We start from the raw sequence: 24,870 nt of genomic DNA on the forward strand, positions 1-24,870 counted from the left end.
CAAGGAGCTTACTGCCTGTGCTTTCTTCTAGGGTTTTTATGGTTTCAGATCTTACATTCAAGTCTTTAACCCATTTTGAGTTAATTTTGATTAATTTTAATTAATGTTAATCAATTTCTTAGTTAAGACCCTCCACCTCTTAATAGGGAGTAGAAAGATCTGGAAGATCATATGTGACTGGAAATAAGGGTATGGATGGTTTTGGAAAATACAGTTTGCTACATATACCATTCTAGAAATTTGTTTTACATAGAAGGGATCCATAGTACACATACATTTCTGCAGCTGTTTTTTTCTTACTTTGTATAACTTTTCATGTTAGCAAATGTCTTAGTTTAGTTTTCTATAGAAATACTATAGCCTGGGTGGCTTATAAACAACAGCAGTTTATCCTTAACAGTTTTGGAGACTTGGAAGTTCCAAGATTAGATGCCAGCATCGTTGGGTACTGGTGAGAGCCCTCCTCCTGGTTGCAGACCTGTTTTCTGGTTGCATCTTCCCATGGTAGAGAGAGTGCAAGAGTATTCTGGGGTCTCTTTTATTTATTTATTTTTTTAAAGATTTTGTTTATTTATTTGACAGAGATCACAAGTAGGCACAGAGGCAGGCAGAGAGAGAGGAGGAAGTAGGCTCCCTGCTGAGCAGAGAGCCCGATGCGGGACTCGATTCCAGGACCCTGAGATCATGACCTGAGCCAAAGGCAGAGGCATTAACCCACTGAGCCACCCAGGCGCCCCTCTGGGGTCTCTTTTAAAAGAACATTCGTTGTGGGTGCCTGGATGGCTCAGTTGGTTAAGTGTCTGTTTTCGGCTCATGTCATGATCCCAGTGTCCCAGGATCAAGCCTGCGTCAGGCTCTCCGCTTAGTGGGGAGTCTGCTTCTCCCTCTGACCCTCCCCTCTCCAGTACTCATGTGCACTCTCTCTCTCTCAAATTTAAAAAAAAAAAAAAAAAAAGTGAAGAAAAAAAGGACATCAGTCCTATTCATAAGGGCTCCATCCTTATGATCTAATCACCTCTGAAAGGCCCCACATCCAAATACTAGCACATTAAGGTTTAAGATTTCAACATTTTTAACAGTGTAATGGTATTGGAATTTTCTCTTTCAGAAACACAAGGAAGAGGAGGTAAATATTAAAATTCCGAATACTTGAAATAATATAGAAAAATAGAGCAAAAAGTCTAAATCTTTTGACTTTGGCAACTTCCTGTGGCCTAACCCTCAGCTCTGACCCCGTGGTCACTATTGCTTGCTTGGCTAGAGGTTGCATTTAGTTTGTGGACTTCCCAGTCACATATCTTATGCATTTATATATCTTCACAGATATACATATCTATCTAACTATCCTTATGTAGGTATAAAATCAAAATCCCTTGTACCATCAGGGTATAGCATATGAATTTCTCTGTTCCCTTGTCTATGGCTTTAAGTTGTGTATTGATTTTGGTTCAATAAATTAATTAAACTCAAAATCAGAAGGTATTTTGTAGGCTTGGAGAAAGTATATGTATATCATTTGGGCAAAGAAACCCAACCTATTAGTGTTTAGACATTTAAAAAAATATTTTCAAAATATTCAGACTTCCCTTTAACCCAGCTATTTGAAGTCTTCAAGCTTGAAAGGTGCATGGATTATTGTGGTTGCCACAAGTTATTTTTGTTAATGTTATAGGAAAATATGTAGAGATGATACATAGTCATTAAGAACTTAGTGTGATCAGGGAGTCCTGAGATGGATCCCCACAACGTGTTCTCTGCTCAGTGGAGAGTTTGCTTCTCCCTCTGCCCCTCCCTCTGCTCATGCTCTCTCAAATAAATAAATAAAATCCTGAAAAAAAAAAAAAAAAAGAACTAAGTTTGATCAAAATACTAGGTTTTAGATGATCTCCCAGTTGAAACATTGGACTTCTGCAGTGGTGTGATTATATAGAAATATTTGAATTGAATATTCTTCTTTTGTATTTTGTCATTTCTTTAAAGTATCCCTCTTGTAATTGGATAATGTGTATGAAAACTTAAAATGTGTATACCTTTATTCTAACAATTTGTCTCCTTATCCTAAAGAGATTAATTAAGTAAGAATGTATTTATAGGAACATTCATGTATAAATTGGGAAATGATGTAATTAAATGGAATACTGTGCAACATTAAAAGTAATGTAGAGCTGGTTTTGGACATTAAAAGATTTGTGACTAGGAACACCTGGGTGGCTCAGTTGGTTAAGTGTCTTACTCTTGGTTTCAGCTCAGGTCATGATCTCAAGGTCATGGGATTGAGCCCCACACTTAGCAGGGAGTCCGCTTCTCTCTCTTTTTCTCACCCTCTCACCATCCCTCCCCCCCGACGCATGTGTGCTCTAAAATAAATAAATCTTTTAAAAGAAGATTTGTGACTGATTGTTGAATATGGCAAAAAAAATAGCAAGATAACATGGAGAGCATTGTTTTGTAAGATTATATACACATACATATATGCAGTTGATCCTTGAACAACAGGGGTTTGTACTGTGTGGGTCCACATATACCCACGTTTTTTTTGATAGATACAGTACCATACTGTGTTTTCTCTTGTCATTATTTTAACGTTTTCTTTTTCTCTAGCTTGCTTTATTATAAGAATACAGTATATGATACAGATAGCATACAAAATATGTGTTAATCAACTGTTATGGGTAAGGCTTTCAGTCAGCAATAGTGTATTAATAGTTAAGTTTTGGGGGAGTTAAAACTTATATACGCATTTTTGACAGGGGGCCAACATCCCTACTCACTGTGTTCAAGGATAAACTATTACAAATGCATGTGTCTGGAATATATTACCCAGAATGTTAAAGAGTTATTGTATGGTAGGCTTTTGCCCATTTTGGTCACTGCTCTTTCCCTAAGAACTACTAGAACATTACTGAACCCCACTAGGATGTAGGAAGTGTTCTGTATTGATACTTTGAGGAAAGCCACAGGAATCTCCCTGCTTGGATATTTTCAAGCCAACCTTACAACTGTGAGCTGTGGTGAGGTCTGGCTAGAGAAGACATTGACCCAACTGTTTAATCATTGCTTTGAAAGTACTTTGTTGGGGCGCCTGGGTGGCTCAGTGGGTTAAGCCGCTGCCTTCGGCTCAGGTCATGATCCCAGGGTCCTGGGATCGAGCCCCGCATCGGGCTCTCTGCACAGCAGGAAGCCTGCTTCCCTTCCTCTCTCTGCCTGCTTCTCTGCCTACTTGTGATCTCTGTCTGTCAAATAAATAAATAAAATCTTTAAAAAAAAAAAAAAAAGAAAGAAAGTACTTTGTTGTTGGTTTTAGAGTTTCATTTTTTTAAAAAATAATAGTGATAAATTTGAACATGCTTATTTCACAAACAAGCAGCCCTGTTGTATAGTAAAAGGACATTTTCTCTCTTGCCTGTATATTATTGCTGTGATGCTGTGATCTAAAAACATTATCCTATGGGCCATGAACTGAGTTTTGTATATACATATTTTACTTTATATATGTTTAATTATATCATTTAATCCTCACGATGCCTTAAGGTTCATAATGTTAGGAAGGTAGTTAGGGTAGTTAGGTCTGAGCAAGGAGGGAGAAAGCCCATGGTGGCCACACCCTTGCAGCCATCCCTAAGGGTTAACAGCCACACCTTCACAGCCACCTCCAAGGGCTAACAGAGCAGGAGAGGCCTAGCCATGGAGCTGGCCCAGAAGCGACAAGAGAACCTCCAGGATCTGAGCAGGCACAGAGAAGGTGTAGCTTGCCCTAAGGTCCAGGCAAATACTCATTAGAAACTCAAGAATATGGAAGACATAAGTAAATAGAGTTATAACAGAATGCATCATGGGTAGGCGGATGCGCAGAAGCCAAAATGTTGTAACCACCAGCTGTCAGTCAAAAATGTCAGTCAAAGCCAAGCCATATACAGAAAGCAGGCTTAATGCAGCTAGAGCTTCTTGGAGCCATTGCCACTCTTGCTCGCTTTCTCTCTTGAAAATGTGCTGTACTTAGTATCTCCTCAGTAAACTCTCTCTCCCCATTCTGGTCTGAGGTCTCTAATTCTTTGGCATATCTGGGACAGTAACGAAGTAACCCAGTAACGTCGGTATGTCATATTTACGTCTTTTATAGTTTGAAACTTTATAGAAAGTAACAGACACAGAATTTGAACCTGAATATCTCTGACTTCAAGTAAAACTTCACTTTTAACCACTCTTCTATTTACCAGTGCATAGGCAGCTCCTGTCCATCCGATGGGAGGGGACTTCCAGTATTTGTGCGGTTCCTGAACAGACATAGGAAAATAGTAAATAACTTCTTGTTTAGGTACTTAGTTTGGGCCACTATAGCAAAATACCACAAACAGGTGACTTGAACAGCAAACATTTATTTCTTACAGTTCTGGAGTCTGGAAAGTCCAAGATCAGGTGCACACAGATTTGGTGTCTGGTGATAACTCTACTTGGTTGGCAGACAGTTGCCTTCTTGCTGTATCCTCACATAGCATGGAGAGAACAAGGGCTAGAGTCTCTTCTTCTAGGGCACTAATCCCATGATGGAGGCTTCACCCTTATAACCTTTAAACCTAATTACCTCCCAAAGGCCCCGCTTCCAAATACCATCACATTGGGGATTTAGGGCTTCAGCCTATGAAGTTGGGGTACATCCAAGTCTCCATAACAGGTACATTTTGATAACTCCAAAAAAGAGATTGTTCTTTGTAATTCTTTTCAATAATTTTTTTCCAAAGTAAGATTGCTTGTAGAAGATCCACTTACCTGCTTTTTGTCATTAGAATCTTCTCTTTGATCTACATTTTTCTCATAGACCTCCGACAGCGAAGGTATTCTATTAGGCTTCTGGGATATCCTAACAACTATTTTAGATTCTTTAATGTTCCCTAACATGAAATCTGTGTGCCAGGTATCTTTTATTCTTTCAGTTTCTTTCTTTCTTTTTTTTTTTAAGATATTTATTTATTTATTTTTTAAGATTTTTATTTATTTGTCAGAGAGAGAGAGTACACACAAGCAGGCAGAGAGAGAGGCAGGCAGAGAGAGAGGAGGAAGCAGGCTCCCCGCTGAGCAAGGAACCCGATGCGGGACTCGATCCCAGGACCCCAGGATCATGACCCGAGCAGAAGGCAGCAGCCTAACCAACTGAGCCACCCAGGCGTCCCAAGATTTTTATTTATTTGACACAGAGAGAGCGAGAGAGGGAACACAAGCAGCGGGAGTGGGAGAGAGGGAAGCAGGTTTCCCGCTAAGCAGGGAGCCAATGCAGGGCTGGAACCAAGGACCCAGAGATCATGATCTGAGCCAAAGACAGACACTTCCCGACAGCCACCCAGATGCTCCTCTTTCAGTCTCTCTTAATCCCTGTTTTCCGCTTTTTTCCCCAGTGAAGAAATATATTTATTGTACTCATAACTGTGATGTCTGTGATTTTGAAGTTACTCACTTCAAGAACTTTCCATGACCATCCTAGTTAGGTGGAGAGATCTAAATCTACTTTTAATTCTTTTCTGGGATTCTGGGATCAATGTTAACATGAAAGTATACCAGGACAGCAACTATTAGCTATAGATAATCCACACGTGGTTCCCTCCTCATCCCCTCCATTGTAGTACAGAAAATAATTGAAGTCCGTGACCATCCTATAGATACTGGCATTTCTATTTCCTTCACATATTATCCTTGGTTTCCTTCTATTTGCTTTCACAAATAGTTTCCTTTTGGAGTAGCCAAAATTAGCATCAATAGTACCACTGTCTTCTTCAAATAAGTCAAAAGAAAACTGAGATGTATTGTAAATTAGGCCTTTGTTTAAACAGAATTCCATCAAAACAGTGAGATTCTCTTGTTGTACTAAATTCATGGTCTTTGAATTTTTTAAAGACTGTAATGTATTCATCATAGGTGTTTGAATCTGAACACTGGTTATAGACATAGGTATAGATATAAATATATTCCAAAACCCTGTTTTGGAAGCACGCTAAGTGCTGGACTAGGAATGTGGTCATGATTCTTTGGCACCTCATTCATTATTCAGAGCCTGCAGCATTGCCTCCTTGTGAACATGGAGAGTGTCACCACAAACTCAAAGAAGACCGGTCAGAAGAGCAGGATCCCACCACAGCTCTTGGTGGAATGTTCCAAAGATTCACGGCACTCAGCCAGGCTCCCAGTGAATAAATTCTTCTCATTCTTGGGTATGTGTGTGTGAGCTTGTGCACATGCCCACAGGCACTCATTTTTAATTTTCTTAAAGCTCAGGGAGTTCCTGTCTGCACAGCATGAGCCACAGGGTTTATCCTTTCTTGCTGAAGAGCATTTGACTCCCACTCTTCTGGCTGCCTTTACGTAGGAAAAATCACTTCTTATGAACCAAGATAGCTTCCACATTAAACTGGCAGAATTTCTCTTTTTACCAATTATATGTGAATTAATTAATTTTTTAGAAACTTTTATATAGCGGGACAAATTGTACATTACTTTTTTTTTTTTAAGATTTTAATATTTCTTTGACAGAGAGAGATCACAAGTAGGCAGAGAGGCAGGCAGAGAGAGAGGGGGAAGCAGGCTCCCCACAGAGCAGAGAGCCTGATGTGGGGCTCGATCCCAGGACCCTGAGATCATGACCTGAGCCAAAGGCAGAGGCTTTAACCCACTGAGCCACCCAGGAGCCCTGTACATTACTATTTTTAATCATAGTCCCAAAGGGAGGCCTACTCTTTCTTCCTGTGGCTTTTTTTTTTTTTTTTTTTTTTTGAGAAATCTTCACGGGACTCAAACTCACGACCTCATGATCAAGAGTCACTTGCTGTATGGACTGAGCCAGCCAGCGCCTCCAGAGCAATCTCTTTTAGTGCAGAAGGGAAACGTTGGCTATGTTGGTCTTAGAGACTAATTAACTATACCTATGGTTATTTTCATTTTAATCTGAATTTGCTTCAGATCAGTTATATAGTACATCAGTTCACGGAAGTATTTTGTAACCATTCAGAATTGTGCTTGAGAGAATGTAATGATATGTTAACTAAAATTATGACACAGAATTTTGTACATTGTGAAGTAGAATGAAATTGTGTTAAGAATTTAGACTTTAGGGTGCCTGGGTGGCTCAGTTGGTTAAACTAAATCTGCCTTCAGCTTAGGCCATGATCCCTGGGTCCTGGAATCTAGCCCCACATCAGGCCCCATGCTGACGGGGAGCCTGCTTCTCCCTCTCCCTCTGCCCCCCACTGGTACTTGCTCTCTCTTTCTAGTGCTCTCTCTCTCTCTTTCAAATAGGTAGATAAAATCTTAAAAAAAAGAATTTAGACTTTGGAAAAAAAAATTTATAATTTGGAGTTCACACTAAGTAGCTAACCTTCCACAAACTCAGGTTTCATCCATTCATAAAATAGCAAAAATAGAACCTGCCTCTGGCCCTTGGTTGAAGATTAAAGAAAACAAGTTAAAGTTCTTAGTACATACAGGTTTCTAATATTTGTTGTCATAATTGTGATTATGTGAAAGTGTGCATATTTTAAGACTAGAAAAGCATACATGGGGCAGTGAGTTAATCCACATTAATTTCTAAGTATTCATAATGTTTTATTGTAATATATAAATTATGTTATTTAAATTATAATAAGTCACTTTAAGAGTAATAATTTATAAATTTTAACATATAAAATATTTTTATTTAAATATATCTCAGATAGAAAATAATGAGAAAGTACTGCAATTCCACACTGTTGAATGATGTAGGTATCTGTTGTATATTGGTATATGTCTCCGACTTGGGGGCAGTCAGACAAATGACATCAGTAGCATACTGTGATGATTTGAGTGTAGAGAGCATTTGGTTCTGGGGTTAAATACGAAAGCTAATAAGTAGCATGGCTCTTATGCTCTAGCCATACTAGCTTTGTGGTTGGTTCCTCATCACCATTCTTGTTGTTCACTTTGCCTGGAATGCCCAGAATGCTCATCCCCTTGACCTTCACTATCATGTAGATACCCCCTTAAGAGTCACTGCGTCTGTCTTGCTGCCGGATTTAGATATAATGCCATCCTGTTTTTGTTCTCTGCAAGGCTCTCTGACATTTTTATGATATATTTATTTGTCAGTTGTCTGATTTCCCCCCAAGACTGTTATGATCCATAACAGTAGAAACTTTGCCTTTTTCATACCATATCCTCAGTACCTAGAACTCAACATGGCACATAGTAGGCATTCGTTAAATATTTTGAATGAGTAAGTGAACAAATGATTGTTGTATTATTTTTTTTCAAGATTTTATTTATTTATTTGACAGAGATCACAAGTAGGCAGAGAGGCAGGCAGAGAGAGAGGAGGAAGCAGGCTCCCCGCTCGATCCCAGGACCCTGAGATCATGACCCGAGGTGAAGGCAGAGGCTTAACCCACTGAGCCACCCAGGTGCCCCTGTTGTGTTATTATTATAAGGTAGATGTAATTCATGAGCATCTCACATTTCTAAATGAACATTTTTATATAGCTACACAGAAATATTTGGTTTTTTCCTCTTATCCCATGTGTTATTTTCTAGGTTCAGTGATTTAAGGGCAAGGCAGTAAATATTTCAGTCTTGCTGTCTTTATACTCACCTCAGCTATTGTAGTGAAAGCATCTGTAGAGTAATGAGTGTGGCTATGTTTCAGTTAAACTACGGTGTACCTAATTTTAATTGTACTTCATTGCACTTTTCACATACTGCATTTGTTTACAGACTGAAGGTTTGTAGCAACCCTGCATTGAGCCAAGTCTTATCAGTACCATTATTCTATCTACATTTGCTCACTTCGTGTCTCTCTGTCACATTCGGGTAATTCTTGTAATATTTCAAACCTTATCATTATTACTATTTATGGTGGTGATCTGTGATCAGTAGTCTTTGATGTTACTATTATAATTGATTTGGGGGCACCATGAACTGCACCCATATAAGATGGCAGACTTAATCCATAAATGTTGTGTGTTGTGACCACTCCACCAACTGGCTATTCCCCTACCCCCATCTCTCTACCTCTCCTTTGTCCTCATTATTCCCTGAGACACTGCAGTGTTGAAACTGGGTCACTGAATAACCCTATGATGACCTCTAAGTGTTCAAGTGAAAGGAAGAGTCCCACATCTCATACTTTAATTTAAAAACTAGAAATGATTAAGCTTAGTGAGAAAGGCATGTCAAAACCTGAGATGGACTGAAAGCTAGGTCTCTTGTGCCAGTTAGCCAAGCTGCGAATGCAAAAGAAAAGTTCTTTTTTTTTTTTTTTAAAGATATTATTTATTTATTTGACAGAGATTACAAGTAGGCAGAGAGGCAGGCAGAGAGAAAGAGGGGGAAACAGGTTCCCTGCTGAGCAGAGAGCCGGATGTGGGGCTCAAACCCAGGATCCTGGGATCATGACCTGAGCCGAAGGCAGAGTCTTTAACCCACTGAGCCACCCAGGTGCCCCAAAAGAAAAGTTCTTTTTTTTTTTTTTCTTCAAAGACTTTATTTATTTATTTGACAGACAGAGATCACAAATAGGCAGAGAGAGAGGAGGAAGCAGGCTCCCCACGGAGCAGAGAGCCCGATGTGGGGCTTGATCCCAGGACCCTGAGATCATGACCTGAGCCGAAGGCAGTGGCATAACCCACTGAGCCACCCAGGCCCCCAAAAGAAAAGTTCTTGAAGGAAAACTAAAACTTCTATTCCAGCGAACACATGAATGATTAGAAAGCAAGACAGCCTTATTGCTGATAATGGTAAAGTTTGAGTGGTCTGGATAGAAGAACAACCAGCCACCATCTTCCCTTAAACCAAAGCCCAATCCAGAGCAAGAGCCTAAATCTCTTCAATTCCATGAAGTCTGAGAGAGGTAAAGAAGCTGCAGAAGAAAAAGTTTGAAGCTAACAGAGGTTATTCATGAGTTTTAAGGAAAGAGGTCATCTCCATAACAAAAAGTGCCAGGTAAAGCCCCTAGTGTTGCTGTTGAAGCTGCAGGAAGTTACCCAAGTTACCCAGAAGTTAACCAGATCTAGCTGAGATAGTCATGAAGGTAATCATACCAAACACTAGATTTTCTTTTTTCCTTTTTTAAAAGATTTTATTTATTTATTTGATAGAAGACACAGCAACAGAAGGAACACAAGCAGGGAAAGTGAGAGAGAGAAAAGCAGGCTTCCCACTGAGCAGGGAGCCCAATGTGGGACTCCATCCCAGGACCCTGGGATCATGACCTGAGCCAAAGGCAGACGCTTAACGACCGAGCCACCCACACGTCCCTAACACTAGATTTTCAACGAAGATGAAACAGCTTCTACTGGAAGAAGACCCCATTTAGTACTTTCTTAGCCAGAGAGGAGGTGTCAATACTTGGCTTCAGAGGACAAGTTGACTGTCTTATTAGAGGCTAATTTAGGTGGTAACTTCAAGTTGAAGTCAAGTGCTTACTCTTCCCCAAATTCTAGGGTTCTTAAGAATTATTCTGATTCTGTTCTGTTGTGCTCTGTAAATGGAACAACAAAGCCTGCATGACAGCACATCTGTTTACAGCATGGTTTACTGAATATTTTAAACCCGCTGAGACTTATTGCTCAGAAAAAAAGAGATTCCTTTCAAATTATTACTGCTCCTGGACAACGTACCTGGTTACTCAAGAGCTGTGATGATGATCTCCAACAAGGTGAATGTTGCTTTTATGCCTGCTAACACACCGTGGAGTCTGTAGCCCATGGATCAGGGAATCGTTTTAACATTCAGGTCTTGTTACTTAAGAAATACGTTTCCTCAGGCCAGGGCTGCCACACACAGTGATTTCTGTGATGGATCTGGGCAAAATAATAATCTGGTCTCTATATCCATAAACTCTGTTTGCTTTCTGTTTTTATATTCCACAATAAATGAGATCATATAGTATTTATGTTTTCTTTGTGACTTCCTTCACTTAGCCTGATGTCTTCCCAGTCCATCCTTGTTGTTGCAGATGGCAGAGTAATATCCCATTGTGTATGTTTGCCACGTTTTCCTTACCCATTTGCACACTGGTGGACATTTAGCTTGCTTCTTGTCTTGGCTATTGTAAGTAATGCTGCAGTGAAGTGGGGGGTGCATATATTTTTAAACTAGAACTTTCCTTTTCTTTAGATAAATACCCAGAAGTGGAATTGCTGAATCATATGGTGATTCTATTTTTAATTTTTTGAGGAACTTCCATACTGTTTTCCATAGTGGCTTGCACCAAATTACATTCCCACCAGCATTGCATAAGGGCTCCCTTCTCTCCATGTCCTCATCAACACTTGTTGTTTTTTGTCTTTTTGATAATGGCCATAGAATGTATAATTTTTGAAGAGTTTTTTGATTAATTCCTTTCATATTTAGGGTTAGGATATACAGCATATTTTTATTTTTACATTATGATCTGCTTTCCCATTTTAGTTCAAGTAGGACGACTTCTAGAGGTACACACCAAAGCAAGTCTGGTCCTCTTAGAGAACAAATTAGAAAATGATTTGTGTAGTTAATTGCAGTAATTGCTTAGATGAGGTTGTAATTGGTGTGGCACAGTCGTAATAATCACTAACATTCCTTGGGTTGTTACTACATTTCACATGCATTACCTGTTTTAATTCTCACTAGTACTCAAATATAGGTAGCAGTATACCTGATTTACCAGGTGAGGAAACTCAAGCTTAGAAGTATTAAAGACCTTTCACAAGACCTTGAACTCTAGAAGGTTGCAGATCCAGACTTAAAGACCAGGTCTTTCTGCAGAGCTCATACTTAACCGGCTAAGCACAAAGACTCTGTTGTTGCTTTTCCTCCAGCAACTGCAAGTCTTGAGTTATTGCTGTAATGCAGAAAGGGTATTATTACAAAGTAACAAGGCTGATTTGAAAAATTCCATGCTCCTCGTTCTCTTTACTATATAGTCATCTCTATTTTAAGGTTTACCATATTATCGTTCCTAAACATCCTAAAATGTCTCAGCATAGGGTGAACATAAAAGGATGATGTATGTCTACGATCGTTTTTTTCTTTTTACATTTTTTGAAAATTGATAAGCACATGGTTCCCAAATTAAATTGTGGAAAAAGAGACATTGGAAACTTCAGCTTTCATCTCTGTCAGAGTCTGCTCCTCCATCCCTTCTCAACCCCTGTGGTGTCCATTTTTATTAGTTTATTTATTCAGCCACTGCCTATGCAAATACAAGCAAAAAGGGAGAAAAATAGAGTGCTCCCTTTCAAAGATACATTTTCTACAAATAGAATGTTTTTTTCTCCATCTGCTTCTAATTTTCAGTGAGAAAAAAAATCTCATTAACAGAGTTTACTCTCTTTCTAGTCGTCTTCCTCTACAGTTTACAGCTTTTCCTTTGGGAAGTCTATTAATGTGCAATAGGAGTCTCTGTCACAGGTGCTTTTTTTTTTTTTTCAAGATTTTATTTATTTATTTGACAGAGAGAGATTACAAGTAGGCAGAGAGGCAGGCAGATAGAGAGTTAAGCAGGCTCCCCACCGAGCAGAGAGCCCGACGTGGGGCTCAATCCCAGGACCCTGAGATCACGACCCAAGCCGAAGGCAGAGGCCTAACCCACTGAGCCACCCAGGTGCCCCTGTCAGAGGTGCTTTTTAAAAAAATTCCTTAATTTAGATAAGTGAACTGCACTAGATCACAGTGTATTTGAAAATTATTTTTAGTAGAAAAAAGGCCCCCAAAGCTGGACTACTCTTCAGTGTGGTCTATGTTAGTATTTGATTCTGCTGGTACAGTATATCTAGTATGGTAACATTCATTAAAAAATAAAACATGACTTTTCTAATAAAGATTATCCCTTTTTGGTTAAGTCCAATGGCTAACTTTCCTTTCTTCTTATTCATTATAGTTGAGGCAGTCCCAGTCCTACTGCACAGACACGGAATGTCTTCAGGAATGTAAGTAATGATGGGACAGGAAGAACCTTAGCATTGGGGGCAGAATTAGAGGACAGAGAACTGTGAATTTTGGCAGAATTTCTTACAGTTTACTGTTTAAGGAAATGGTTCTCAGTAATGTATTTCCAACTTAAATATTTCGTTTTTTAATTAAAAATTTTTTTTGCCTCGAAAACAAACTCTGGTCATTGAAGAAAATTTTAAAATCATAGATAAGAAAAGACTTCCAGAATACTAAAAGATAACCATTATTGACAACTTGGTGCAAAACCTTTCAGACCTTTTTCTTGGCAAACATACATGTAACAGCACACTTTTGGCTGGTCCTACCAGACCATCAAGGCTGCTAGCACAAACCCCTCAACCTTTCTCTGTAATCTCTTTGCATCTATTGGCAGCTTTGGGAACCTCTGAGTGAAGGGAGGAAGCCATTCTTTCCTATGGTTTGGAAACTTGGGGCCTTTTGGTTCTGACATTGTCATTTTCAAGAGAGCATAGGCAGTTGGGAGGTTTCTCAGTGTAGCTTTATGGCAATGTTGATATATAAAGTGAGATGTGAGCAGGAAGATGGATCCTGCATTGTGAATATAGCAGAGAGACTTGATGACTTTTTTTTTTTTTTTTTAAGATTTATTTTAGAGTGAGAGGGTGCATACAAATAGGGGGAGGGGCAGAGGGAGAGAGAAAGGAAAGGAATAGAAAGGAAAGGAAAATTCCCCACTGAGCACGGAGCCAACTTGAGGCTCGATCTCACAACCCATGGGAGCTAAAACCCAGAGTTGAAGGCTCAACTGATGGAGCCACCCAGGTGCCCCTAGACTGGCAATTAGGTGAGACATCTTTTTTTTCAGGACACAAATGACTTGACGGGAACTAATAACTAACATTTAAGCCAGTTCTGTCGTAGGCCATAATAATTTGACTAAGAACGGAAGTGTGACATTAATGGGAGGCTGAAACCTGGTACAATTAATTTTAAAACACTTGGGAAAATGGAATCACTTTGTGTGTGTTGTTTTTCACTACTGTATTAGAAACATATCAGTATATATTTATCTTAAAACATAGTAACTGACTAAATAATAATACTTTATGGGGATATACCAGTGTTTGTATGTTTGTTTGTTTAAAGATTTTATTTATTTATCTGACAGGCAGAGATCACAATTAGGCAGAGAGACGGGCAGAGAGACAGCGAGGTGGAAGCAGGCTCCTTGCTGAGCAGAGAGCCTGATGCGGTGCTCGATCCCAGGACCCCCGAATCATGACCTGAGCCAAAGGCAGAAGCTTTAACCCACTGAGCCACCCAGGCGCCCCTCTGTTTGTTTTTAAAAAAAAAAAATATATATATATATATTTATATATATATATATTTTTTTTAGAACACGAGCTTGTGCATGCAAGCAGGGGAGGGGTCAGAGGGAGAGGGCTAGAAAATCTCAAGCAGATTCCCTGCTGAGTGTGGAACCAGACTTGGGCCTTGAGCTCATGACCGTGACCTCATGACCTGAGCTGAAATCAAGAGTTGGATGCTTAATTGACTTAGCCACCCAAGCGCCCGGATATATACCAGTGTTTAAATTATTTCCTTTCATTGAAATTTTAAGCTGCTGGTATATTTTTTGCTATTACAAATAATAGTTGAACAAGCATCCTTTGTATGCACATTTTTAAGTTGTTTTTTTACCTTCTCCTTCCACTTCCCTTTCTCCCACCCTTCACCTCCCTCTGGCAATCACCAGTAGTTTCTTTGTGTCTATGAGCTTGTTTTGTTAGATTCCACATATAAGTGAGATTATATGGCATTTGTCTTTCTCTGTCTTGCTTATTTCACATCCATCCACGTTGTCACAATGTCAAAATTTCATTGTTTTTGTGGCTGAAAAATATTCTCTTGTATATGTACACTGCAAGTTCTTTATCCATTCATTCCTTGATGGACACTTGATTGTTTCCAGCTCTTAGCTCTTGTAAATAGTGCTACATTGAACATAGGTGTGCATATATCTTTTTGAATTATGTTTTCATTTTCTTTGTAAAAAACCCAGAAGTAGAATTGCTGGATCTTATAATGGTAATTGTTGTTTAAATTTTTTGAGAAAACTACATACTGTCTTTAATAGTGGCTGCACCAGTTTACCTTCCTACCCACAGTGCACAAGTGCTCTTTTTCTCTATAGCCTCACCAAGACTTATTTCCTGTCTTTTGGGTGATAGACTTTCTAACAGGTATGAGATGATATCTCATTATGCTTTTGTTTGCATTTCCTGATGATTAGTGATTTTGATCTGTTGGCCATCTGCGTCTTCTTTGGGAAAATGCCTATTCAAGTCTTCTGATGATTTTTTAACCAGATTGTTTTTTGCTATTGAGTTATATAGGTTCTTTATATATTTTGAATATTAACACAAAATATTAACACAAAAAATATTCAAATATTTGAATACTTCTATGATTTGCAAATATTTTCTTTCTTTTTTTCTTTTTTTTTAAAGATTTATTTTAGGGGGCGCCTGGGTGGCTCAGTGGGTTAAAGCCTCTGCCTTCGGCTCAGGTCATGATCCCAGGGTCCTGGGATTGAGCCCCGCATCGGGCTCTCTGCTTAGCGGGGAGCCTGCTTCCTCCTCTCTCTGCCTGCCTCTCTGCCTACTTGTGATCTCTGTTAAATAAATAAAATCTTGAAAAAAAAAAAAAGATTTATTTTAGGGGCGCCTGGGTGGCTCAGTGGGTTAAGTCTCTGCCTTCGGCTCAGGTCATGTTCCAGGGTCCTGGGATCAAGCCCCACATTGGGCTCTCTGCTTGGCAGGGAGCCTGCTTCCTCCTCTCTCTCTGCCTGCCTCTCTGCCTACTTGTGATCTCTCTCTCCGTCAAATAAATAAATAAAATATTTAAAAAAAAAAAAGATTTATTTTAGACATTGAGCATGTGCTCAGTGGGAAGGAGCAGAGAGAAAGGGAGAGTCCAAAGCAGACTCTGTGCTGAGCGTGGAACCCGATGCAGGGCTCGATCTCATGACCCTGAGATCACAACCTGAGCTGAATGCTTAACTGACTGTACCACCCAGGCACCCCCATCTTTTTTTAAAGAGCAAATATTTTCTTGTATTCAGTAGGTTACCTTTTTATTTTGTTGATTGCTTTCTTTGCTGTGCAGAAGTCTTTTAGTTTGGGGCACCTGGGTGGCTCAGTTGGTGAAGCGTCTGCCTTCGGCTCAGGTCATGATCCCAGGGTCCTGGGATCAAGCCCTGCATCGGGCTCCCTCCTCAGTGAGGAGCCTGCTTCTCCCTTTCCCTCTGCTGCTCTGCCTGCTTGTGCTCTTTGGCTCTCTCTGCCAAATAAATAAATAAAATCTTAAAAAAAAAAAAAAGTTTGGTAGAACTCATCAGTGAAGCCATCTGGTCCTGGACTTTGGTTTGTTGGGAGGTTTTTCATTACTGATTCTTTTCCTTACTAGTTATCAGTCTGTTCAGATTTTCTGTCTTATCGTAAGCTGCATGTTTCTAGGAATTTATTCATTTCTTGGTATATGATTATATACCAAGAATATGGTATATGATGATTCATACTAGTCTGTTTTCATCCTTTATATTTCTGTACTGTCAGTTGTAACATCTCCTCTTTCATTTCTGATTTTAGCTGAGTCCTGTCCCTCTTTTTTCTGGTTAGTCTGACTAAAGGTTTGTCAGTTTTGTTTATCTTTTCAGAGACTCAGTATTGATCTTTTCTGTTACCTTTTTAATTTATGTATCATTTATTTCTACTCTAGTCTTTGGTATTTCCTTATATCTACTGACTCTGGGCTACATTTGTTCTTTTTTTTTTTCTCTAGCTTTTGGGGTGTAAAATTAAACTGAGACGTTTCTTATTTCTTGAGGTAGACATTTATCTCTCTGAACTTCCCACTTAGAACTGCTTTTGCTGCATCCCCTAAATTTGGGTGTTATATTTCCATGTTTGTTTGATTTGGGATATTTCTGGATTCTATAAAAAAATTTTTCTGGGGCACCTAGCTGTTTCGGTTGGTAGAGCATGTAACTTTTGATCTTAGGGTCCTGAATTCAAGCCCCATGTTGGGTGTGGAGCCTACTTTAAAAAATAATAAATAAATAAAATAAAAGTGGGTGAATACGGTCTTTAAAAAATTTTGTTCTTTAATCTACTGGCTGTTCAGTAGTGTGTTTAATCTCTACATATTGGTGAATTTTCCAATTTTCTTTGTATAATTGATTTCTAGTTTTATGTTGCTGTGGTCGGAAAAGATGCTTAGTATGATTTCAGTGTGGTCAACATCTGATTTGTTCTAGAGAATGTTCTGTGTACACTTGGGAAGAGTGTGTATTGTGTTGCTTTTGGCTGGACAGTTAAGTCCATCTAGTCTGGTGTGTCATTTAAGGATGATGTTTCCATATTGATTTCCTGTCTAGTTGATCTGTCCACTGATGTAAGTGAGGTATTAAAGTCTCCTACTATTACTGTATTGCTATCTGTTTCTCCATTTAGGTCTGTTAATATTTGCTTTATATATTAGGTGTTCCTATAAATATTTGCAAATGTCACATCCTCCTAGTGGATTTACCCCTTCGTTATGTAATGCCCTTATTTGTCTCTTACAGTCTTTGTATTAAAATTATTTTATCTGATATGAGTATAGCTACTCCAGCTTTCTTTTGGTTTCTGTTTGCATGGAATATCTTTTTCTGTGCCTTCACTTTCAGCCTTTGTATGTCATTACATTTGAAGTGAGTTTCTTAGAGGCAGCATATAGATAGGTCTTGTTTTTTTTAATCCATTCAGCCACTCTGTGCTTTTTTTCCCCCTCCAAGTAAGCTCTGCACCCAACATGGGGCTCAAATTCATGACCCTGAGATCAAAAGTCACATGCTGATGGAGCCAGCCAGGCACCCCACCACTCTGTGTCTTTTGATTGGAGAATTTAGTTTGCTTACAGTTAAAATAATTAGTGATGGGTATATATACTTGCCACTGTGTTCATTGTTTTCTGGCTGTTTTTGTAGTTCCTTTCTTCTCTTGCTTTCTTCCTTTGTGGTTTGAGGACTTTCTTTAGTGTTATGCTTATATTTCTTTCTCTTTATCTTCTCTGTATTTACTATAGGTTTTTGTTTTGTGGTTACCATGATACTTACATAAAACAACATAAAAGAGTCTATTTTAAGTTGAAACAACTAAAGTGTGATCCCATTCCAAATCCCAACATTTAACTCCCCCTGCTACATTTTATGTACATTTTAAGGCTTTTGGCATATTACCAAATCGCATTTATTAATAGGCTAGTTGCTTATACTTACTATTCTTGAAGCTGAGCTCCACTTTATTTTGTATCTGACACTAAATACAGTAAGTGCTATTATAGAAGGACTTTAATTGCATTATTAACTATTGTTACTGCTGTGTAAACCGGATGGCCCATTGAATTCTGTAAATACAACAACTTAGAGAAATAGGAGCTAGTACAGTACTTCGCCCAAAGTAGAAATTTTGTCAGATCATCGTCCACTGGTGCAGCCTCTGAACAAGAAGGTAATGGTCATGTGCGGACTTTGTGTTAGATTGTTGGGATACTGGGTGGTGGTTCCTCCAGTCTTGATTTCTTTGTGGTATTTTTTCAGTAGCATTCATTAATCTACACTATGCCCTCCGACAAGCAGCTCAAAATTTTCCCCAAGCAGGTTAAGTTAAAACCTGTTCTTCTAGTTGAAAATAATCTTATTGAACTCCTTATGGAAAAACAAGTATGTATTACATTTGTGGTATTTACCATGCTCGAGCCAGCCGCCCCTTAAACCAAATAAACTCTTTATTTCTTTGAGTGAGATTTCATTTCTTAATCTACATATAAAGACAAAACTTTAGAGCTTAAGTATCAATTTAGTTATATTGGCCAGTTTTTCTCCACTGCTTCCTTCGGCATTTGGTGGAAATCCTGTCTGAAAGCTGTATTTTTAAGCAGTTTATGCAGTTGTTTCCTGTGGGCGATAGAATTACTTTTCTTTGTATTCTAAATTTTCTCCAGTGAGTTTTTGCTGTTTTCATAAAATATATATTAATTAAGAGTCCCCACAGTCCCTTCTCAATTTCAGTAATTTGCTAGAATGGCTCACAGAACTCAGGAAAACAGTTTACTTACATTACGAGTGTGTCATAAAGGGTACAACTCAAGAACAGACAGACAGAAGGGTTGCATAGGGCAAGGTATGTGGTGGAGGGGTGCAGGGTTTCCCTGTTTTCTCTGGGTGTGCCACTTTCCCAGCACTCCTAAGTATTCACCAATTAGGAAGCTCTCTGAACCCCATTGTTTAGAGTTTTTATGGAGATTCCATTCTGTAGACGTGAATGACTAAGTAATTTGTCATTGGTGATTAACTCAGTCTCTGGCTCCTCTCCTCTCTGGAGGTTAGGGAGTAGAGCTGAAAGTTCCAGCTTTCTAACTATATGGTCCAACTCTGGCAAGCAGACCCCATCCTGAAGCTCTCAAGAGGCCCATCAAGGTCACCTCATTAGCATAGACTCAAGTTTATTACTAGTAACAACAAATGACATTTCTCTCCTGTCTCTCAGGAAATTCCAAGGGTTTTAGGATTTCTTTACCAGGAACTGGAATGAAAACCAAATCTGTATTTCTTATTAGATCACAGTACCCATTGTGCCTGCCATGGTATCATATTGCATGTATTTGAGATGATTTAATTGAATATGGAGCTCATGACTTTGTGTGGTAGCAGAATTTAGCTGCAATGTGTTAGCAGATTCAATTGCCACATGATTCTTTATATTGAGCTAACCTCAGCTTCATTGTGGTGTTCACCTATAGTTTTGCTGTCTAGAGCCGTACAGAGCAAGTCTGCTCGCTCTTCCAAAAGACTGCCTTTCAGATAAAGCGTTATATGGAAACCGGCTCTATCACTAACGTGTTTCTGGAGTAAATCAACTTGAAAACAGGCAGCTGTGCTGGAGATAATGTAATTATTCTCTACAACCCCTAAATCATGGAGTAAAAACCTCCTGGTGCTACTGTGCCACATTCACTGTTGTTCTTTTTCTACTTTTCCAGTAGAAACCTGTATCAATTTATAGAAATAATCCTTTGGGATCTACCAGCTCCTAGAGCCTCCCTCTTTACTCTTTCATCTTCCTGTATCCAGCTAAGTTAATGGCTTTATTGTGAATATTCCATTTGTAAGCTATTTGTAATACATTTGCTTGTAACTAAAGACTTAAACTTTAAGCAAAATAGAATGCTGTACTTTCATGTAGAGTCCTTTTACATTTTTTTATTTCATGTCTTTCCAGACCATAGAGTAAAAAGCATTTACTCTCTTAAGACAAAGTTTCTGGATAGTAAGGGAACAGATTTTGTAACTCCCATGTGATTGTGCCCCTGATATTTGTAAGTGCCAAAAAGTTATCACAATAAAAACCACAGTGGTGGGGCGCCTGGGTGGCTCAGTGGGTTAAGCCTCTGTCTTCGGCTCAGGTCATGAGATCTGGGTCCTGGGATCAGCCCTACATCAGGCTCTCTGCTCAGCAGGGGGCCTCCTTCTTCCTCTCTCTGCCTACTTGTGATCTCTCTCTCTGTCAAATAAATAAAGAATCTCAAAAAAAGGGGAAAAATAAAAGAAAACTGACTTAAAACAAACAAACAAACAAACAAAAACACACACACACACACACAGTGGCCAGAGCCTATCCACCTCTCTTTACTGACTTTAAAAGAGCTGCTCCTTAGGGCTTCTGGCTGGCTCAGTCAGAAGAGCATGTAACTCTTCATCTCTGGATAGTGACTTTCAAGCCCCATGTTGGATGTAGACGTTACTTAAATAAAACTAAAACTTTAAAAAAGTTTTTTAAAAAGCTGTTCCTTGGGACGCCTGGGTGGCTCAGTTGGTTGGATGACTGCCTTCGGCTCGGGTCATGATCCCGGAGTCCTGGGATCGAGTCCCACATCGGGCTCCCAGCTCCTTGGGGAGTCTGCTTCTCCCTCTGACCTTCTCCTCGCTCATGCTCTCTCTCACTGTCTCTCTCTCAAATAAATAAATAAAATCTTTAAAAAAAAAAAATAAAATAAATAAATAAATAAATAAAAAGCTGTTCCTTATAGTTGTTTGCATTCACTGCATGTATGTAGTCTGAGGGAATTTGAGTAGCATACCCGTTTTGAGACTTTATGAAGTGTCTTGTCATAAGGGACTGCAAATAATCACAGAAAGCCTTCAGTGACTCCATTCATCTCTGTTTCTGAATATTTCAGCAAGTCCAAGTCAGTTCAGATACCTAGTATCTCTAGTCATGAAAGGTCATGATCTCAGGGTCCTGGGATCGAGCCCCGCATCTGGCTCCCTGCTCAGCGGAGACCTGCTTCTCCCTCTCCCTCTGCCTGCTGCTCCCCCTACTTGTTCTCTCTCTCTCTCTGTCTCTGTGTCAAATAAATAGAATCTAAAAAAAATAATAAAAATAAATAAATAAAAGCCAGGAAGAGGAGAATAAGCATATATGAAGTCGTAAGTGTAAGAAAGAAAACTAGGCAGTAGTCAGTCAAGACAAAGAAAGAAAGTGTTTTAAAAAGGAGAGAATGGTCATGGAAAATGAGCTCTATAATTATCCATGAGACTTAGCAGCATGGAGTTGTATAGGCGACCTTTTGAAGAGCTGTTTGCAGGGTGGAGGTGGGTACCCACCTGAAGGGTGAATGGGAGGTAGTGAAATATAGTCATTTCTTAAGCTGTTAGCTTTGATAGCTGGGCAAGGAAAGGGTTTGAGGGAGGGATTTTTTTTCCCCCCAAGTGGGGAAAGTTGATGTGTTTAAGTGATTTACAGGATGGCTGCAATGGGGAGCAGTGTTGAATACATAAGAGAGTGGGTAATGGATAAGATCTCTGCAAGAGAGATGTGATCTAAAGCCAAGTGGAGAAATTGTCTTAGTTACTAGGGAGGCACGTTTAATATAGTTGGAGAGAACAAAGAAAGGAATGGGTATGATACAGAGGAAAAAAATACTATTGCATTGTGTGATAACACAGTTTTGGTGACCTGGAGTCCTGTGTTTTCTGTTTCTGGGGAAGTGATGGGGGCTTGGACAAGAAGCCACGTTCCTCTCCAGCCTGGGCCAGCCGAGCAATTGCTTGGCTGTTGTTCTTTTGGTCACTAACTCTCGGCCTCAGTAAGACAACCCATCCCTTCCCTTGCTTGGGAGTGAGACCTGGGCCCACGTACCCCAATTTCGTGCATCAGCTTAGTTTCAACATCTTGTCCAGATTTCTTCTTTTTCTCCAGGCAGGGAGACTAAACTAAACAGTTACAGTCCTGATGAACTATTTTAGTAACCATGTAGATATCATGTTTTTCTTTAGAAATCTAATCTTTAATTTTCATTTTTGACAACTGAGTTCTCTAATGTACGTCAACGATGTTTGTTTTATTTATCAAATTTGTTAAGCTAATACTGTGGGCCAAGCACTAGGCTAGGTGCTTGTTATAATGGATTAAATAAGATATGGCTGCCTCAGGCGGCTGGGAGAGACCAACACACACAGCCCTGACATTTTTCTTTTGAAAAATGCATAGACTTTAGAATATCTAGATCTGAATCCAACTTCTTTTTGCAAAAAAGAAGGCCAAATTATTATCTCTTTGTTTGGGAATATCATGAAATTCATTTATATATTATACAACCCAGATAATCCCTTTTCCTTATACTCTGTTATTTTTTCATGCTGCTTCTATAATTAAAATGTGGAATTTTCCCGTCCTGAAGTAGAGTGTTTTTACTGTACATCAGGTGGTCTTAATCTGGGTTTTGTAGATCTCAATGTATCTAGGGATTGGTGGTTTTGTGCGTTCATGAACCTTCCAAATTATATGCAAAATTGAATGTGTATACATGAGTTCTTAGAGTAGAAAGAATCCGTAATTTTTCTAAATGTTCAAAGAATTCTATCACACCAAAATGTTAAGAACCACTAGACTATTAAAATCCTTATGTAATACAGGTTTTGTCCTATGACTGTTTTATACCGTTAACCATTTAGATTTTCTCACAAGAGGAAAGGGAAGTTGAAGATGTATTTCATAATTGCCTTCGTAGAATTATTGATACAATTTTTAATATTGATACAATTTTTGAAATTGGCATTTTAACATTAGAATTTCCTTTTATATTATCTAACAATGTTATAACCACGCTACAGTTTTTTTGCAAATATATTTTTTGTTTGTCTTTAGTACCAGGGCCCTCTGGTGATAACGGTATCAGTATTACCATGATCTTGATGGCCTGGATGGTTATTGCAGTGATCTTGTTTCTACTGAGACCACCTAATCTAAGAGGATCCAACTTAACGGGCAAGCCAACCAGTCCTCATAATGTAAGTGTTGTGGATTAGAAATTCATTTGGATAGGGGAGGGGTATGGCCTGGAAATGGGAGGAGTTTGTTTTGACTGAAATAGCAGAATTAGCAAAAGGAAGATTTAACTCACGGAGTAAGTTCTTGCCGTGGAGTCCTTATAAATCTTGCAACACCAAATAGCTTAGTCTTCAAGGAGTTATGTAGCAAAGCACAGACCAATAGCCCAAAGAGAATTTTAAAACACATTCCAATCTTCACTCGCATTCTAGTCTTTCTTAATATAAAAAAAAATCCAGTTTGTTATAAACCACAGCAGTATTTCTCAAATCTCAGTCTTCCACTCCCAGTTCCTCACACTCCCTTCAGCTTCCTAAATTCTCTCACTAGCTACAGTTCAAATGTTTTTCCCTCTACTTCATTTTCTCCCCTTCTTTCTTAGCTATTAAATACAATAGAGGTCCTGAGCCTGTCTGGTAAAATCCCTTTTTCCTCTTGTTTTCCCATCCAATTTCTCTTAAACTCTTCTATTTCTGCATAATAGGTCAACTGAACTGACGAAGGAGAGGTAGGATCATTCATCTTAGCAAATCTTGATAGTCCTGATAACTACCATTTTTAGAACCTTCTAGATAAAAAATGATAAATAAAGTGACCCAACAGGGAGTTTTTGGTGCTGTCTTTAACAGAAACTTCATGGAAGGATTCCTTTTAATCGTTTGGAGAATGGGTATTTATGTTTTTTCTTTTCTATTTGTCTTGGATATTACTTCTTTAAAGATATTTACATGGTGAATTCACTTGTTGAACACCAAATAATCCCACTGATTCCCTTCTCCAATCTTCACCATGTGGAATTCCTAAAATAACTTCTTTTTTTTTCCACAATCTTGTATTGCTAATATTAGAAGTTGAGTTAAACTAACTCCTTACGTGGGAGAAAGCAAATGTGGAATGATAATTGGCCAGTGCTTTGGTTTGTTTAGGAAAGGAACATTCAGATACATAGCCATGTTGACTTTAAGAAAGAAGGCATCATTAGCTCTATATAAAAAGCCTTAAATTTTTTTTTCTTTGTTTCTTTTGGAGAAGAAGGTATCCGTAAAATAGCTTATATGTTATCCTGGTAAGATGCTTTCTCCTTGCTATTTTTTTCTTACTTTCTAGGTATAGTTTTATTACTTTCGTATCAGAGAGCAACTTCCTCAACATTTGCAGCTAAAGAAATCCAACTTAATAAGCCAGCCTAGAAGCCATCGAAAGGGACAGAAATTTAAGATGACAGAAATTTAAGGGACAGAAGTTTAAGATGACCTTATTTCATTATAGGTCAGCAGTTCTTGGCTAGTAGGCCCACTGCCCTAGGAGTAAGCAAGAAAACATACTAATTTCAAGTAGAAAATTGACCAGCCTCCACCAGCACCTCCTGTAACGTGTCAGAATAAATAAATGGCATCTCCCTGAAGATTCCTAAAAGCTCTGAACTTTCCCTTCCAGTTCACATACTTTCTCTTGCAAGTAACAGTGATCAGCTCTGCCTGGTTTAAACAAGTGGCTCTATTGGTTCACGCATCAGGCTATCCAGAGA

General features: G+C 38.9%; 1 protein-coding gene across 4 annotated transcripts in view; it reads left to right on the top strand.

Moving 5' to 3' along the window:
• Positions 1–24,870, top strand: part of SMIM14 (small integral membrane protein 14) — a 75,547-nt gene that overhangs the window by 42,576 nt on the left and 8,101 nt on the right. For all 4 annotated transcript variants that reach the window (XM_032853083.1, XM_032853052.1, XM_032853073.1 and 1 more), the window contains exons 3-4: positions 12,875–12,923; positions 23,160–23,302. In XM_032853083.1, the coding sequence (XP_032708974.1) occupies positions 12,875–12,923; positions 23,160–23,302 (192 nt within the window). The remainder of the gene's footprint in view (positions 1–12,874; positions 12,924–23,159; positions 23,303–24,870) is intronic.

Source organism: Lontra canadensis, unplaced genomic scaffold (genome assembly GCF_010015895.1).
Source record: "Lontra canadensis isolate GAN:19392208 unplaced genomic scaffold, GSC_riverotter_1.0 scaffold1, whole genome shotgun sequence".
NCBI classification, from domain to species: domain Eukaryota; kingdom Metazoa; phylum Chordata; class Mammalia; order Carnivora; family Mustelidae; genus Lontra; species Lontra canadensis.